The sequence below is a fragment of the Calypte anna genome, chromosome 20, assembly GCF_003957555.1.
Source record: "Calypte anna isolate BGI_N300 chromosome 20, bCalAnn1_v1.p, whole genome shotgun sequence".
In the NCBI taxonomy this organism is placed as follows: Eukaryota; Metazoa; Chordata; class Aves; order Apodiformes; family Trochilidae; genus Calypte; species Calypte anna.
This window is the reverse complement of record NC_044265.1, coordinates 7,429,623-7,445,296: the sequence shown is the minus strand read 5'-3', so window position 1 is coordinate 7,445,296 and position 15,674 is coordinate 7,429,623. Positions and strand designations below refer to the sequence as shown.

Genomic DNA, 15,674 nt, shown 5'->3' with positions numbered 1-15,674 from the left:
CACATTGCTTTATCTTAAGACAGCAGAAAGGGCTGGTGTACAAGAGCAGAAAAATGATTGTCTGGGGCTCTGTACAGCTATATCCAGGGGACTTTACAGCACTGTGGCTAAACTTACCTTTTTGGTAGAGGATGATTTCCTGCATGGATTGCATTCTTCTGCAAAGAAGCCTGAACAAGCTCAGCTGTCTACATTGTTTTATTCCCATTATAGGAACAAGGGGAAGAAAGGACTGAGTAGGGGTGAGATGGGAGAGCAAGAAAAGTGCAAGGGAAAAGCAAAATTTACCTCTTAGTGCATCAGAGATGGATGATAAGAGTACCAAAGTGAAAATTTCCAAAAGATCATCACAGACAGCTGTTTGTTTGCATCGCTCCAATTTTCACAAATCTATTTTACCCTATAAAAACAAAATCTCAAACTCACATTTCCCATACCTATAATTGCACTGGCTCTTCTCCTGTCTGTGCAGTGGACTAGTTAGAGGTTATTTGTGTTGGTGTGAGACACCAGAGGTAGCTGATATCCACAAGTCAGAATTCCTGTGTTACAGTGAATGATAAAAAATCTTTTCATATACTGCTGTGAATGTTTTCCACAGAAAATATGTATCTGAAGAAATGATCCTATTTGAGTGTAAGGCTGTGTTAAAATAGCTATATTGAGATGTAGCATCAAGGATACTTTCTAATTCAAATTACTTTTCATCTCCAGAAAAATAACCAGAGAAATTTTTCTTAATTCTGCCAATAACAATATAAATAGAATGTTTATCTAACAATTGAACACAAATGCTTAAAAGCTAAGGGCTTTAATAATAAATTTGGAATGTTTATCTAGCAGAGTAGAAATGACTACTGAGGTCAATGGGTTTTCTGAAGAATGCTGAGGAGCAAAGATTAAACACAGTGTCTGTTTTCCCAGCGGACTCAGCGCTGCAGAGAAGACGGTCACTTCATGCTGTGTGCAGCCAGCTTGCATTACACCTACCTTGAGAGTAATTAAGTCTGAGTCATGATGTTATCACATCTCAAGAGTTTCATTAATTGTCATGGTCTGGATTCTTTCGATGTCTGACACTGCAAAGTAAGTGCCCTGGTCTAGAAATTTCCAGCCTTTTCCAGGGCACATTGAAATTGTAAAAACTTCAGTGATTCAGGCCCAGATCGGCTCTGAGACTTTGGTTAAAAAATCTGACAGATCATAGCACATTGTGGCAGTCTTTTTTTTTTAATCAGTGTCATGAAAAACTCAATTGCCATTGTCTGCCACAAGTGTTTTGAAGTGGATACCACCCATCATAAGCACCCAGAAGTGCTAGTTAATTCCATTGTTTCTGAGTCTTGAAATAAATGAGAGGAAGCAAAGTAATTGTGATTATATCAATATGATGGTAGACAAACGTAGCCTTAAATTTGACTTATACTAGATATTTTCTCATGTATTAGTTTTGTCTTTTTGCCTATTAAATGTCTGCAATATATATGTCTGTCAGTTAAAACCCTAACACAGGTAGCAGCAAACCAGTTACTGTGGTGGAATTTATAATAAGTTCAGGGAAGTGAAATGAGTACCAGCACCTATGATGAAACACAGCAGATGGTTTTGGACACAGCAGATGTTTAGTTGGAATCTCAGATAATTTCTGGAGTAAGCCCAGATAATGTCTCTGAAGTCCCTGATTTTGGTTATGTACAGTGAAAACTGAATTTCAGTAGAGTTAGTATAGAACCAATATATATTTTACTGGCAAATTTGGCTGTTGTGGAATTGAAGTGAATTCTGTAAAACTATGCTTTAAAAAGATACAGATTCTAGATGGCAAACCTCCAATAAAATCTATGCAGCAATCTGCTTACTGAGAGGATGTTCCTTATAGGCACAAATATAAGCCACATCTTTTAGAGTCAAGGCTGAAGTTCCTCCAGTAAAATGGTGAGCACATCTGGTACTCTGAAAAGGATTATGTTGTGATAACAAAATTAAACTGGCTCACAAGAAGATAGAATGGCTTATTGTCATTCCAAGGAAAGTTAATTTAATATTTAAAATAAAAATTATGCATAAAATCATTGACAACCTATGAAAAAAATGTAAGGAGAAAGCAATGTTAAGATAAATTGTTGTGATTGCACAACGTAGCCAGAAGCACAAACATGATCCTAAGACAGTGAAGTGATTGAAATTTGATAGTTTGTGTTCAGGCATTGTATCTGTTTTCTATAGTGACTAATGATTTTCTTGTTTTCAAACAGGCTTTTATTTTTTTCAGCAGCCACTGCTCACTGGAGTGAGTGAACAGCAGGTACTGACATACTGAGATATGTAGCCACTTGTTGCTGGGGCCATCAGCTCCACGTGTGTGTCCACAGAAAGCTGATGGGAGCAGAAGTTTGGTCATTCACAACTGCAACAGCATCAAAGTTAAGGAAACACAAATAGCTTACTCTAGTAATAGTTCACCAAGCTCAAGTGAACCTCTTGGAGATATTAAAAGAAAAAAAAGGCATGCTAATTTAAAGTAAAAATCACATGCAGAAATATTTAGCAAGAAGTCAGTGAGTCATATTTTCCTCATAAAATTGTTGAAACTATTGTGCCCAGAAACAATTAAATATGTGACTAGGGCTGGAAAAGTTTAGCCATAAACACAAACAGACACCAGCTTTTTGTTTGTAGAGGATCAAGGTCATTTGGCTTGAGGAATATCCGAATACTAACAGAGAAGAAGCCAAATTTGCAGTTTGAATGTACTCACTGCTGTGTAGAAGCTCCAATGTTTGGGCTTACACGCCTGGATACTTGGTAACACTGAAGGTTAAATGCCAAGTCTGTTGTGGCAAATCATTTGCCCATCATTAAGATACAGAAAACCAACCATATTCCTTTAATTTGAAAACAATACAAAAAATACTCTCGTGATTTATGTTAAGGATATATTTCTGAGAGCTGAAATCTCAATATTAAAAAACTGCACATATTAAAATTTTGAAATAGATCAGTACCTGGTTGTTTGGTGGTTGGTTTATGGCTAAAGGGCATTATAAAACTTCTTCAAGACCCTTTGTTGTTTCCTGGTAGCTCGGTGTTTTATGGCCCCTGGCAATAGACTCCTTCAGTTTGGCCCTGATCTTTCTGCACTCTGTGTCTGACAGCCCTTAGCCAGCTACTGTGTTCACATCCTGTGCTTTTGGGGGGAAGATTAAAAATGAGGAAGTATTCTGCTCCCCCAGGTATAATCCCTGAATTTATGAGTTTTGGAGACATTGGCCTGCACAGCAGAGGTTACAGGTTGGAAGACAGATTTGAACTCAGCTTTGTTGGGGGTCCTTATCTGATTTATTTCTAGCCTGAAGGGAGAGTTGAATTTGAGATGTGTCCAGCTGCTTTTTCTCAGGGGCGATTATAGTGTAGCTCAGCACTTTTACACAGACACTCTGGCTAGCAAAACCCTCTGTTTAAACAACTACATTTATGAACCTTTCTTATAAATAAAATGTTGTCTTGACATTGTACTTATGGTCTTCTACTCAGAAGTGTGAAATGAGATGTGAGATTTTTAGGTTGCTGTAAAAAGAGTATCTGCAGTTGTGTACCAACTATTTGACTTTGCCCACATTATTTCAAAGTAAGAAAGATAACCCCTTTAATGGTGCTTTCTTAACATTATTTAGATTCTCTTCGTTCTTGTAAGAGGGAACTCTGAGATGTGCTTGTGAACTGCTTTTGAATGTAGCTGAGCATTACAGCAGAACATGACAGGGTCAGTGGCCTTGAGGACTGAGCTTTGTGCAGTTCAAAAAAAACAAGCAACCCATGAGAACTTCTAAATGCTCATAGCTATGCACAAGTGAGGTCCAATTCATCTTTCACTTCCACTACTTTGCAACAGTGTATTCTGTTGAAGTCCAGGATTACTTTTGGTTTATAAAAACACATGGCAACAGAATCAAGTTTAGGCAATTTAAGCAATTTATTTCTTTCACCAACTGAGTTTTGGGGGTCTGTAGATTTCCAGCTTGATTCTTCACAGCTATAGTTCAGTAACACAGTTTTTAACTTCAGGAGTCTTCCCATCGTTTTCTACTTTCTGTTCTCTGTCAAGGGTCTGCCTTTTTTGTTTGTGTCATATCTATATGATTTGAAGGCTTCCAGTCTCATGGTATGGAGGTTTTAGGAGTTCTTTAAAGTTAGGCAAGCTTTTCCTTTGCTTTCTCCCTCCCTTCTACAGATGAACTAACTTTCCCAGGTTGGAGAGCTGTTGAATAGATCCTGGGAATCTGGCTTAGCCTTGAGGTATGTGGTCAATAACCATGAGGCTGTTCCTTTTATTTCTTCCTCTAACAGCTTGTTATGCAATTACATTTTTCAGTAAGTTGCGTGGGATTTTTTTTTTTCAGTCTAATGATCCTTTTGATAGGGTGACTGTTCACAGACTAACAAGCATCTGAAAACTAGAGAGAAGAATGGAAAATATTTTGAAACCAGCTGTGTTATGATCCAAGTACAATCTCTGACTAAGGGTGCTCAGGAGGCATCCTTTCAAAGCAAGAGAACATATTTGGTGTACACTTTGATTAAAAGGTGATTAAGATGCACCTGAATTTTTCCCACATAACAGATTTCTGTTGGTACTACTGGAGGCATGGAGTCATGTGGACTTTGATGCATTTTGTTACAAAATATCTTGCCATGCCCAACACCTCCACTGATGAACTAGGTATCTTGCAAAGCAGGCTTAGCTCAACTTCATAATTTTCACATCGTGTTATAAAATATTTTGCCTGTTTTTCATAGATGTATCCATGAGTGTGGCACGGCCTGTAGCACAGGCAAAGAAATGAGAGTCTTAAGACCTCTGCCCAGAGAACTCACTGAGCAGCTTTTAATGAGATAGTCAGCTATCACTGCAGGATCTCTGCTTGTGCAAATCCATAATTTAGTTACTGCTGTGGTAGATAATGAATCCCCATACTTGTAGACTATCCCAGAATTATCAAAACACTCAAATCTCAGTGTAGTTCAACCTTTCAGTTCTTTATATGCAGTCTTCAAGAGCACTGAGTTAGGTTAGGCTCTCCAAGTTAGTGGCAGAGCAAGAAGAGTCTTATCCTGACTTTTCTGGGCTAGTCTGACTGACTGTGGCCATGTTGGTTGGATAATGTCAGGCATACCAGTTCAGTGCAGGTGTTTCTTTCCAGTACCTACTCCAAGAGATTAAGAGCTCACTGCTATTCAGAGCACATTCTGTAATGTAAGACAAACTTCTACATGAAGCATCTCCATCTAGAGCTCTTTACTGGAGTTTGTACTTCTTTCTTTCTAGAAATAGATAGTCCAGCTTTTTGTTTTACTCATTTTTACTCAGTTGTGGTGTTTACGTTACACCATCTTGAGGAGGAAAGGAAGGGAATTTTTCTGTATATGAATTGTCTGGATGATTTTCTACAGCTGCTTTGAAGGATATGTCTGTTACTTATATTGTAACTTGGATTCTGTAGACATATGGCAGAGAACACAATTCTCCAGAAAGCAAAAGAGTGACTGATGGAAAACAGAAGAGATGAATCCAAGAGAATCCTGCCAGAGGAGGAGCGTGAACCTGAATTTTACTGTTGAAACCAGATTTCTTTCTGCCTTGGGCTTAAGTACCACACTCAGCCAGTTCTACCATTGACTTCAGCATGGCTCTGCACAGATGCAAGGAACTGCTTTTTGGACTTGACTAAGTCTGGAGCTTAAGTACAGTTCTGGCATCCATTCTAATTTGGAAATACACCGGTTGGCCTGAACTCCTTGAGCAGTGGGACAATTACAGGCTTTTTTAAAAATCAGAAATGCAGAGAGCCTGTGAATTGAGGCTATTCTGGTTTTTACATAGTGAGTTTGTAAAATCAATTAGAAATTGAAGTGGGCATGAGAGACTTCATTTTAGACTATTCAGTCCCTTATTAATCGCATTGTGGATTGGCAATAGAGGAAATGTGTATAGCAGACAAGTCTCTTTTTTTTCTATTTAATCTACTGCCTGTTGTTCTGACTTTCCACTTTCATGCAGCTCAACACTTGCAGCAGCCCAGGTCTAAGACTGAATTGCCCAAGAAGGTTTTGACTCATCTGTTTTTCTTTTTTTTTTCTTTTTTTTTTTTTTTTTTCCAGAACCCCATAGACTTGCTGACTGGCAATCATGTCAGTCAAACTCACATTTGTCTCTCCTGGTGATGGGGGTGGTATCAGCAGGAGTTGTTCCTTCACTGGATTCAGCACTTTGCAAAGCAGAAAATTAGCGTAAGTAACAGAAAAGCACCTGGATGCTTGGGCAACAGACATTAGGTACTGTGAATGGTGTTTTTTTTTTTAACCTATGGCATCAATGTGTAGAAGTTGCTCCTTGTTTTTTTCTTGTTTTTTATTGTTGTCATCAAGGTTCACTGATAAACAGCTATACTTCACACCATACTATCTTTTTGCTATATACAATGTACTTTAGAGATGTCTGGATTTTAGAGGTTATGTATCAGACTGATAATAGTGTTTATTTCTTCTAGAAAAATGAAGCCCTGCAACCCTTTCTGCTAGCAGCCTGGTGGTAACATGTTTTCTGACTTAAACTTTCTCTGTAGTTATTTAAATATCATGGATCTTTTAAAAGATGGTGATGTTAATGGTGAATCAATCAGTGATTGAATGGATTAATGGCAAAATGCATCACTGAACTCAGCTCAGTTCTGGAGTTACTGAAGCAGAGCAGCATTATGTGAGAGGAAGGGCTGCTTTCTGGCAATGCCACAAATGAGAGGAAGGAAGGAATATAAACAGACCAAGAAGGCCACTGCAAATTCACTTCTAACAGTAACAGGTTTATAGTAGCCAAGGTTGCAGTCCAGTCTTTCAGTCTTCAGTCAAGCTCTGTGACTGCTAAACCATCCTGCAATCTTTTTCCCTTTTTGCTTATCACAAATTGTTGTGTACTGTTGCTCTATGTAGATAACTGTGCAGCCTTTAAGTGCTCTTGTTCTTTTTCTGAATGTAGTGATCGCTGTCTAGCCTGATGAATACATTTAGAAGATACGATGTGGAAAGTTAATATAATCTCTGCCTGCCAATGTATGTTAGAATAATAATAAAGTGTTTCATTTAGCAGTATCATAAGTATCGGAAAGTTTTCCTCTAGAAGTGTTGTACTCAAAGAAATACTGTTCTGTACCAGTATAATACCTGACTTATGTAATAAAATATATTTTCAAAGAACCAAATGACTGAATTAACCTTTAAGTTAAACATGGTGTAGTAAAGTATGAGCAAAAATGAAATTCCAGTGTGATTGTGAGGTAATCAAGAAGTCTGGACATTTGAATAAATAATTTCTTATGGAAGCTGAAAAATAATATGAGTCCTAGGAAAGATCAGACATCTAAAATCACACCAGTCACTAAGATCTTGAGAAATACACTGTCAATAAATTAAATAAACAGACCAGATCTCGGGTACATAGTGGGACTTCCAGCAGGAAAAGGATCTATCAGGAAAAGTGTTGAACAGCTGTTTCTCCAGCAAAGGCACAGTCCAGCAGGGTAATAATGCCCCAAACAGAAGTTTTTGTATATCCCTTAAGATTATTCTGTTACTTCTAGATGCAAAGATTTTCTGACCAAATGCCTCTCTTTATGCATTTTTTCACAATTTTGCTTTTCATTATTTAAGTGTTTAGACAGACAGTTTTGTTCAGGAATCACCACAATAAGGAAAATCTGGGTACTAGACACTAAGTCACAGCCCAGTGAACACCCAAGAGCTTTCCTCAGCATAGTGAAGAAATTTTTTAACCACCCTTTCCTAACTTATCTTTCCCTCAGGCACTGTTGCAAAACACAGCAGGAGATTGCAGGGGCCCTGTGCAAGGTCCATCCAAAGGATGACACACAAATCAGGTCCACATGGAGATTCTTAAGCAGATGCTAAATATACTTTTGCATTTCTTCAGCAGCTTCCTTTTAAGACTCACTCAGACACACTCTTTCATTTTTCCTCACAATAGTCTCCACAGGAAGTAAATAGTATTAGTGTTATCTGTAAAGTGAGAAATATGATACTTAAATCATTAAGTTCACAAGGGAAAGCAGCAACTTAGCATTCAGCTTTTAGCTACTGTCCCTGAAGGCCCATGTCAGCCACTGAACTTTGCTACGTATGAAAATGACATTCTTAGAGTCAATGCACTAAGGTTACATCAGTCAGTAGGAGATACTGGGTAGAACAGTGAGTATTAAATCCCATCCTGTTTGCAGTGTTTAATGCTATGCTTTAACTGAAAGGAAATGATTTCCTGAATTTAGGATTTGCAGTCCAAAACTCTGAAGGTAAATGTCAGAGGCCTTTCCTTTCCAAAAATAAACAAAACCCAAGATTAAATTGGACTTTTTAATTTCAAAAGGTAGAATTTTCTTATATCTTCCATATGGTATCTTGGTAATTACTCTTCTAGAGGATTGAACTGGATGATATGTCCTTCTTTGCATGAAAGAATTAGGAGTGATGATCCTTCTAGGAGACTCTTCAAACTGCTGCTGTTAGTGGCTAAACTGTCCCTTCTAGTGCTATTCTTGTTGAAACCCACCCACTTTGCATGGAATAATCAACGATTCATTATCTTAAGAGAGAAGACAATGTTCATTTAGGTTTCTAATTTAACAGTTATGTTCCTAGTTATAGGTAACCTGAGCTCCAAATGATTTGTTTAATTAATACTTTACATCAAGCTATCATAAAAAACTAAGATAATAATTGAAGATTAAGAAATTAAATATACAATAAAGTTTGTCAACACCTTATTTTACCAGATTTATTTCAGATTATATGTTAAAAGATGGAATGAAGTGGAAATTTAGCCCCAGGATAACTGTAGTAGTTACTCAAAGGTTTCTATAACAGGGCTGGTGACAGCTTTCAGGTGTGCTGGGCCTAGGATTTAATCAAGCTCAATAATCTCCTTATGCCTTCAGTCACATGCCTAGAACTTAAAACAGCCAGTGACTAAGTATTAAGCCTGTGGAAGTTCATTATTTCTCCAGGTGAGCTGAATTTAGGACAGAGGTCTTAGAGAAAGGGAAAAGCCTCTTTGAGTGCAATCAGTTGGCTTGGCTTAGCAGAATGGAAAACTTCTTTAGGTATTGATATTTTAGAGGCTTGACTTACAGAGAGTATTAACAAAGCTATGTAAAAATAGCTTACAGGAGTGCAGAGACAGAGGTAGGAAAAGCCAAGCAGGAATCTGACAATGTGAAAGAGCCATTTGCAGAGAGCTCATTTTCTAGTTTAAATGGTGTAGATGTACATAACTAATGGTGAGAGGTGTTCTAAATCTTTAGGTTAGCATGAAATATCCAGTGTAGAAGATTCTTGTTTTTGTAGTTGCTTTAAAAATTAAGAGAGGTGTTAGACACTGAAAAAAACACCTTGATAATTATATCTTGTGTGCAATCTGGACTCAGTAGCTTGCTTTTCTAAAACCAGGTAGGGCTTTAAGCCAACACTTAAATGGATAGTGAAGGCAGACAAAGAAATGGGTACTTTTAAAGGCTTTCTATGTCAGCTTTCTCAGTTGAAATGGGAATGTCTTGTCCTGCAGCATGGCTTACTTGACTAGCTTTGTTGTTGACCTGAACAACTGGTGTGGATGTTCACAGAGAAACAGGGCCTTAGCTAACCACCATGCCTGTCTGCTCACAGTATGAACATTAACTTGTTATTAACCTCTTGTAAAAATTAGCTTCTCCTTTTCTTGCTCAGTGCTATCCCTTTCCCCCCATCCTTCCCAAAGAAATGGGGACATGCACTATTTTTCTTTATTTCAAAAGATAACCACTTGGCTTCTGAGAGCCTGTGTCAAACTTTGAGTAGGAGATGTTTCTTGTTGAATTTATTATTGTTGAAGTCACAAAAAATACTTGCAGCTTTTCTACACTAGGTATTTAGGGTTGGTCTTAACTTTCTATTGTTATCTGTCAAAGTATTATTGGTGTTCTGAAGAACTTTGTTCTTTCACATAAATATATATGGTACTGGACATTTAATTTGGAGCTGAGAAGCTTTATGAGTTAGGCATCTCTCTTCTCTGAGGTGATGGGTTTTGCATTTTTCCCATATTTTCTTTTCTCTTTCTACAGAAAGTCTCTCAGCAGAAGTTCAGTGAGATCAAGAATGTCACTGAAATCCTCCAAGGCTTATAATTCCCTGCAGAAGGGAGCAGTCATCTGGGACCCAAAGCCACTGCAGGTGAAGAAAATTTTTGAAGCTTTGAAGAAAGGACTTAAGTAAGGACTTTTTAAATATTGTAAATTGCCTTACCTAGCCATACTGCTTAAGCCTGTGTAGCACTGTTCTCTGTCTCCATCTGGCATCTCTAAACATATTTAGTGACTTTCCCAGATGCTGGCTTGGGACCTTGCAAAACAAGTTTCATTAACTATCAGACAGTCTGCTTGCAAATAAAGTGCTCTGATGTTTTTCTTTGTTCCTAGTTTGCTACACTTCTCTAAAAAGTCAGTGACAAATAAGAGCTCTATGGGGAGACTCTTCATCTCTTGAGGAGCAACTGAGCTCTCTTGAGAAAGGAAAACCTTCCAGAGCATGCCGAGTGGCAAGCAGGAAGTCTGTAGATCAAGGGGAGGCTTGGATAGGGATGGGAAAGCCAGACTAGGGGGGTGATTGTCCGAAAGTTTCTGTATAAGGAGCTCTGTGGAATTTGCTTTGACTCAAAAAGCTGATTTAGAACCACATTTGAAAATGAGGGTGTGCCCCGAAAGGACACAGTGGGGAGGCTGGTTCACAAACCATTTCTATTCTCTCTGCATGATAATTAGAGAACACTTAAAATAAAGAGGTTTTTTTTGCTGTTGTTGGGATTTTTTTGTTGTTTGGGGCTTTGTTTGTTTTCTGTTTGGTTTTTTTTGTTTGGTTCTTCTTTTGGTTTGGCTTTTTTTTGGGGTTGTTTCATTTTTATTTTTATTTTTTTCTTAAAACTAAACTCAAGTTTAAGTCTTTAATCTCCACGTGGCTTGTAAAGGAAAGCTCTAAGCAGATCCACCAGAAAACAGCTGACTTGATGTGATGAAACAGAAATGTTAAATAATTCCATCTTCTTATGGCAATGGAAATAATATTATCTTGCTTTAAATGTAGAATTATTTTGGAGTCTCTTTATTATGGCTGACTGCTCCCTCAGTGTTACATCAGTGCAGACTTGAGTGAAAAGGCTAAAGACCAATTCTGTCCATTGTCAGGGTCTGGCAGATGTGGTCTGTATGCAGCAGACATAATAGAGATCAAAGGATGAGCTGGCAATCTGAATTTAGGTTATTCTAGCTTTGGGGAAGCTGTCAGTTACCTCACAGAACCACTGATACTATTCAGAGCTGAAATGTCAAATAAAACAGGGAGGAGCTTGCTCTCTTGGTATTGTAGACCAGAAAGGAAATGGTGGTGAGTGCTGAAACACTCCATCAGTGACTGAAACTGATCAACCTTTAATTGAATCCCCAAATATTTTTATACAAAAATTCATCTTAAATCATTACAGACCGTGATTTCATTTACATCCTGAAGCTACAATTGGAAGGTAAAATATTTTTCATTGGATAGGTAGCCCCTGTAGCTCTTTCTGCTGCCATCTTATTAACAGTTCCTTCATGTATGTTGCTGCTATCCTTAGGATTTTGCTACTGTATTAATTCTAATATTAATTTGTTTTCTTAAGCAAAGAACATAAAATGCACTGGAATAATACATTGTAAATGCAAATGTCACATTTTTATTCTAACAAAAGACTATAAAGTCATAGCTCTAAAAATATCAGTCAATGTCTTATTAGTGGATTTAGGTTTAAAACAAATCATGAAACCAAATGTTTTTGCAGAGTATAGAATTTATCAGCACTTAGGGAGGAGAAACCATGAAGTGGATCAGAATTTGTTCCCAGTTCTGCAGGGAACGCCATATGATCAGACTCCTGCCAAAACTGAGTAGCTAACTAATTTACTAAAGTAACCTACAGAAAACAGCTGTATCAAATAGCAATGCAATGTCCAAATTTTAAGTAGATGCAGACTAAGTCCACTTAGTGCTGGAGTGGCTTGAATTTTTAGTACAGAGCATGTTTTACGTGCCTGTTTCTTTATAGCTGCAGCAAATAACTCTTTCTTCTGCTAACCATCTGGGTACCATTCCAATAACTCTTTATTCTGTTAACCATCTGGGTGCCATTCCACCCAAGCTGGCAGTTCTTACATGCTTAAATCTAAAAGTGATGAAGCTTTTCTAAAAGGAAGGTGAACCCTGTTCTGCCACCAGCTTTGTCTACTTCTACACTGAGCTGTTAATAGGGAAATACAGAGAGCAGACAGCTGAATGCTGGAGCCACTGGGTGTCTTGGGGTTTTGTAACAGTAAGAAAATTAAATGCATCAAAGTAAATGTGAAGAAGTTCAGCTGTCTAAAATAAAGTTATTTTCACTGCTCAGAGACCGTGTCTTATAACATAGCATTTACCAGGTTACTCTTGGTCCCTTAAGCATAAAAGGAAAAAGTTACCTAAGTCTGCCCTGTATTAAATGCAAAGTTGGAAGAAGATGGTCTCAGCAGAAATAGTTAAGGCCCTGTGGGAACTCCTAAGGGACAACCCTTGCATGCAGGCAACTCCATAAAAGCCAACTGGCACCGTGTGCTTCACACCTTGCAAAATAGTTCCCATTCTGGAAAAAGTAATGGTTACATTAAGAAATCATCTGGCATACTAAAAGGTGGTATTCAGCTCTGTTTGCTAAAACACTGAATGGCATGTGCCCTGCCTTACATGCGGAGTGCTTCTATGAGCTTGGTTTTGTAGTGCATGTGTGTGCTGGTGCAATGAACAGCTTACTGGTAGATGAATTCTTATTTCTCGGTAAGAAGAGGCTCAACAAATGAACTCATCCTCTACCTTACAGAAAAGGTTTCAGAAGGCCAAACAGGAATGGTTAGAGAAATCTGAAAAGGAGATCTGTGAGCTGACTTATGTGTGTTAGAACTTGCTGTTCTCCTACATCCCTCCTTTTCTCTTGCCTTAAGTAGTACTTCCAGCTCTATTGTCCTTTGTTTTGCCCCACGTTTCCAGAATAAAACCTATCTTTTATTTGAATACTCTGTTTTAGATAAAGGTAAACAAGAAATAGTGAATCCTTGATTGCTCTGTGTGTGTGTATATACATTTTGCAGTAGTGGTGGCCTTCTTGAATCACACATCATTCTACATCTTGAGAAGCAAAAAGGACATAGGAGGATTCCTAGTGTACAGCATCTTTAAAAGTGAGGTAACAGTGGCCAGCATCTGGTGGCACACACTGTGTACAGGTCCTCCTCTGGCAGTGACTTTGCATTTAGAACAAATACTTGTCTAGGGTACCCACTCTTTCTCATCTATTGGCCCATATCCCTCTATACAGCCATTCACATCTCTAGAGATTAAAACAAGAGAAGCCTTCTGAAGAAGGAAATTGCTTTGTAAAATTCTGGTGAAAAATTCATTGAGATTGTGCTATAATGAATGCACCAGAAGAATGTAACACTGGATCTTTTTTTCTTCTCCAGTGAATACTTGGAAGCACATCAGGCTGAATTGGATTATCTCTCTGGTCGACACAAAGATACAAAAAGGAACTCCAGATTGGTAAGATACTTCTAATGCTAAATACTTAAAGGACTTTGATAAATAAAGTCACAAAAGTAGATGCTTTCTCATATCTGGGACTCCCAGGGCTTTTCCAGTTAAAGCACTGAGGTGAGATTCAGCAAGGCATCACGATTAGGAATTCACCAAGCAAATTTGTGCTCAGTGTGAGAATTACATTTGGGATTTCTCATTTTCAGCGGTGTTCTTTAGATCATGGTTCTTTACTGGGATGATATCTCCTTGTGAGTGATTCATACCTGTTTATACAGACAGTGTATAGCAGTAAAGATCAAGTTTTGTTTCCCATACCTGGTGAATGTGTCCTAGTAAATAGATTCTGTCTTGTTTACAGCTCCCTAGAAGTACCTTCAGCCATGATGCTAATGAAAAGACAACTGTTAGATCCAGCTTTGCCTTTCACTTGGGAAATATTAGCTAGATTAATAAAAAGTATATTGGGAACTCCCATGTAACATGACCAACATCCAGGTCCTTATTATAGCTGGTGGTGAGACTCTTACTGTCTCATTTCAAGCATCTGTGAAAACAAACCAACCAATCATGCACAGAAAATGAAACTAGTTCTAAAAATGTTGGGCTGTCTCCTTGTATGTGTTTTAATTTTGTGTGGCTTAAGATTTGTGTAGTGAATCTTGCAGTATATATGAAAATATTGTTAATATGTCTTACTCAGCCTCTCCTATTTCTTTTTCAGGCTTTCTACTATGACCTGGATAAGGTAAGTCTTGTGAGGATAAGATGAAGTGTTGCTAATAGAGAAGAACTAATGGTGTGTCTACTGTGTTACTTGAAGGCATGCTTAGGAAATAATTTCTGAAGTCCTTCTCTCTCTTTACTCTCTTCAAAAGCAAATCCGCTCTGTGGAGAGATATATCAGAAAACTGGAGTTTCACATAAGCAAGGTAAGGAGTTTTATCTCTTGTATGAGTAAAACTTACATTGCTACATAAGCAAACTATCTAAATAAAAAATACTTCAATTATAATTCGTCTGCAAGGGAATAATGCTGGGTACTTTGTGAAAACTGTAGCCACTCTTTTTACAGAAGAAGGAGATTTTTATTTATTTATTTTCTTGAATGGGTCTATTCAGGCTGAATGTTGGGTGCAACCCAACCTGAGTTTGCCTGTGAAACCAGTTTGTTTACTCTGCCAGTGTATTCAGAAAATGCTGCCGTGGGAAGACTTCCATGTCTCCCCTCTGCTTTCCTCAAGAGGCCAAAGGGGCAGTTCTGTAGAGTGCATGTCTGCTCTCTGCCAGCTGCTTCCAGAGGAATCAAATCTCTCCTCTGACACAGCTAAACATTTAGGTGTTTCAATCTGTATTGAGGGAATCAGTTTTCTGCTCCTCAAGTAATTTTCTTCGGAAAAAAGTGTTTATTCCTTGTCTTCCCTGATAATAGTAGAGTGACTTTTTGTTTCTTTTTCCTCAACATCCCAGGCTTTTCTTCAGAAATATCTACAAACTGTTGCACTCTAATCAGTCTGTAAAGTGCAGGAATTTTAGCATTCTGCAGTACCATGACGATGGGATTTGACTGGATTTTTTGCCAGGAAAGACTGCTGTGTTCATTTTCAAAACTTGTTAAAAATATGTTGAAATAATTCTTGTTTATTCTTTCCCCACCACCCAAATCTTAAAGGTAGAAGAACTCTATGAAGCTTACTGTATCCAGTGCAGGCTACGAGATGGGGCCACTAATATGAAACATGCCTTTTCCTTGTCTCCTTCTACAAAAGCCTCCAGAGAAAGCCTAGTGGAGCTTTACAAGAACTTCCAGGAGTGCACAGAGGTAGGAAATAATACACATATGTAATGAAGACCTGTTTTTTCTTAGCAAAAAATGTACCAGGACTTGCTGCCAGCTTTTTTTAATGGTGATGGTTAAAAACTTGTTATGTGAATGAAACATAGGTACATAGTGTGAAGGAAAGCTTGTGAGAGACATA

The 15,674-nt window shown here is 38.0% G+C and overlaps 1 protein-coding gene across 6 annotated transcripts in view; it reads left to right on the top strand.

Annotated features, from left to right (window-relative positions):
• The window catches only part of RIPOR3 (RIPOR family member 3), a 50,957-nt gene that overhangs the window by 15,262 nt on the left and 20,021 nt on the right, over positions 1-15,674 (top strand). For 4 of the 6 annotated variants that reach the window (XM_030462856.1, XM_030462851.1, XM_030462853.1 and 1 more), the window contains exons 2-7: positions 6,160-6,288; positions 10,167-10,313; positions 13,623-13,701; positions 14,420-14,443; positions 14,574-14,627; positions 15,368-15,517. In XM_030462856.1, the coding sequence (XP_030318716.1) occupies positions 6,188-6,288; positions 10,167-10,313; positions 13,623-13,701; positions 14,420-14,443; positions 14,574-14,627; positions 15,368-15,517 (555 nt within the window). In that variant the 5' untranslated portion in view covers positions 6,160-6,187. Of the gene's footprint in view, positions 1-2,255; positions 2,306-3,246; positions 3,292-6,159; positions 6,289-10,166; positions 10,314-13,622; positions 13,702-14,419; positions 14,444-14,573; positions 14,628-15,367; positions 15,518-15,674 lie in introns of those variants that run through there. The other 2 variants (XM_030462852.1, XM_030462854.1) reach the window with 2 other exon arrangements.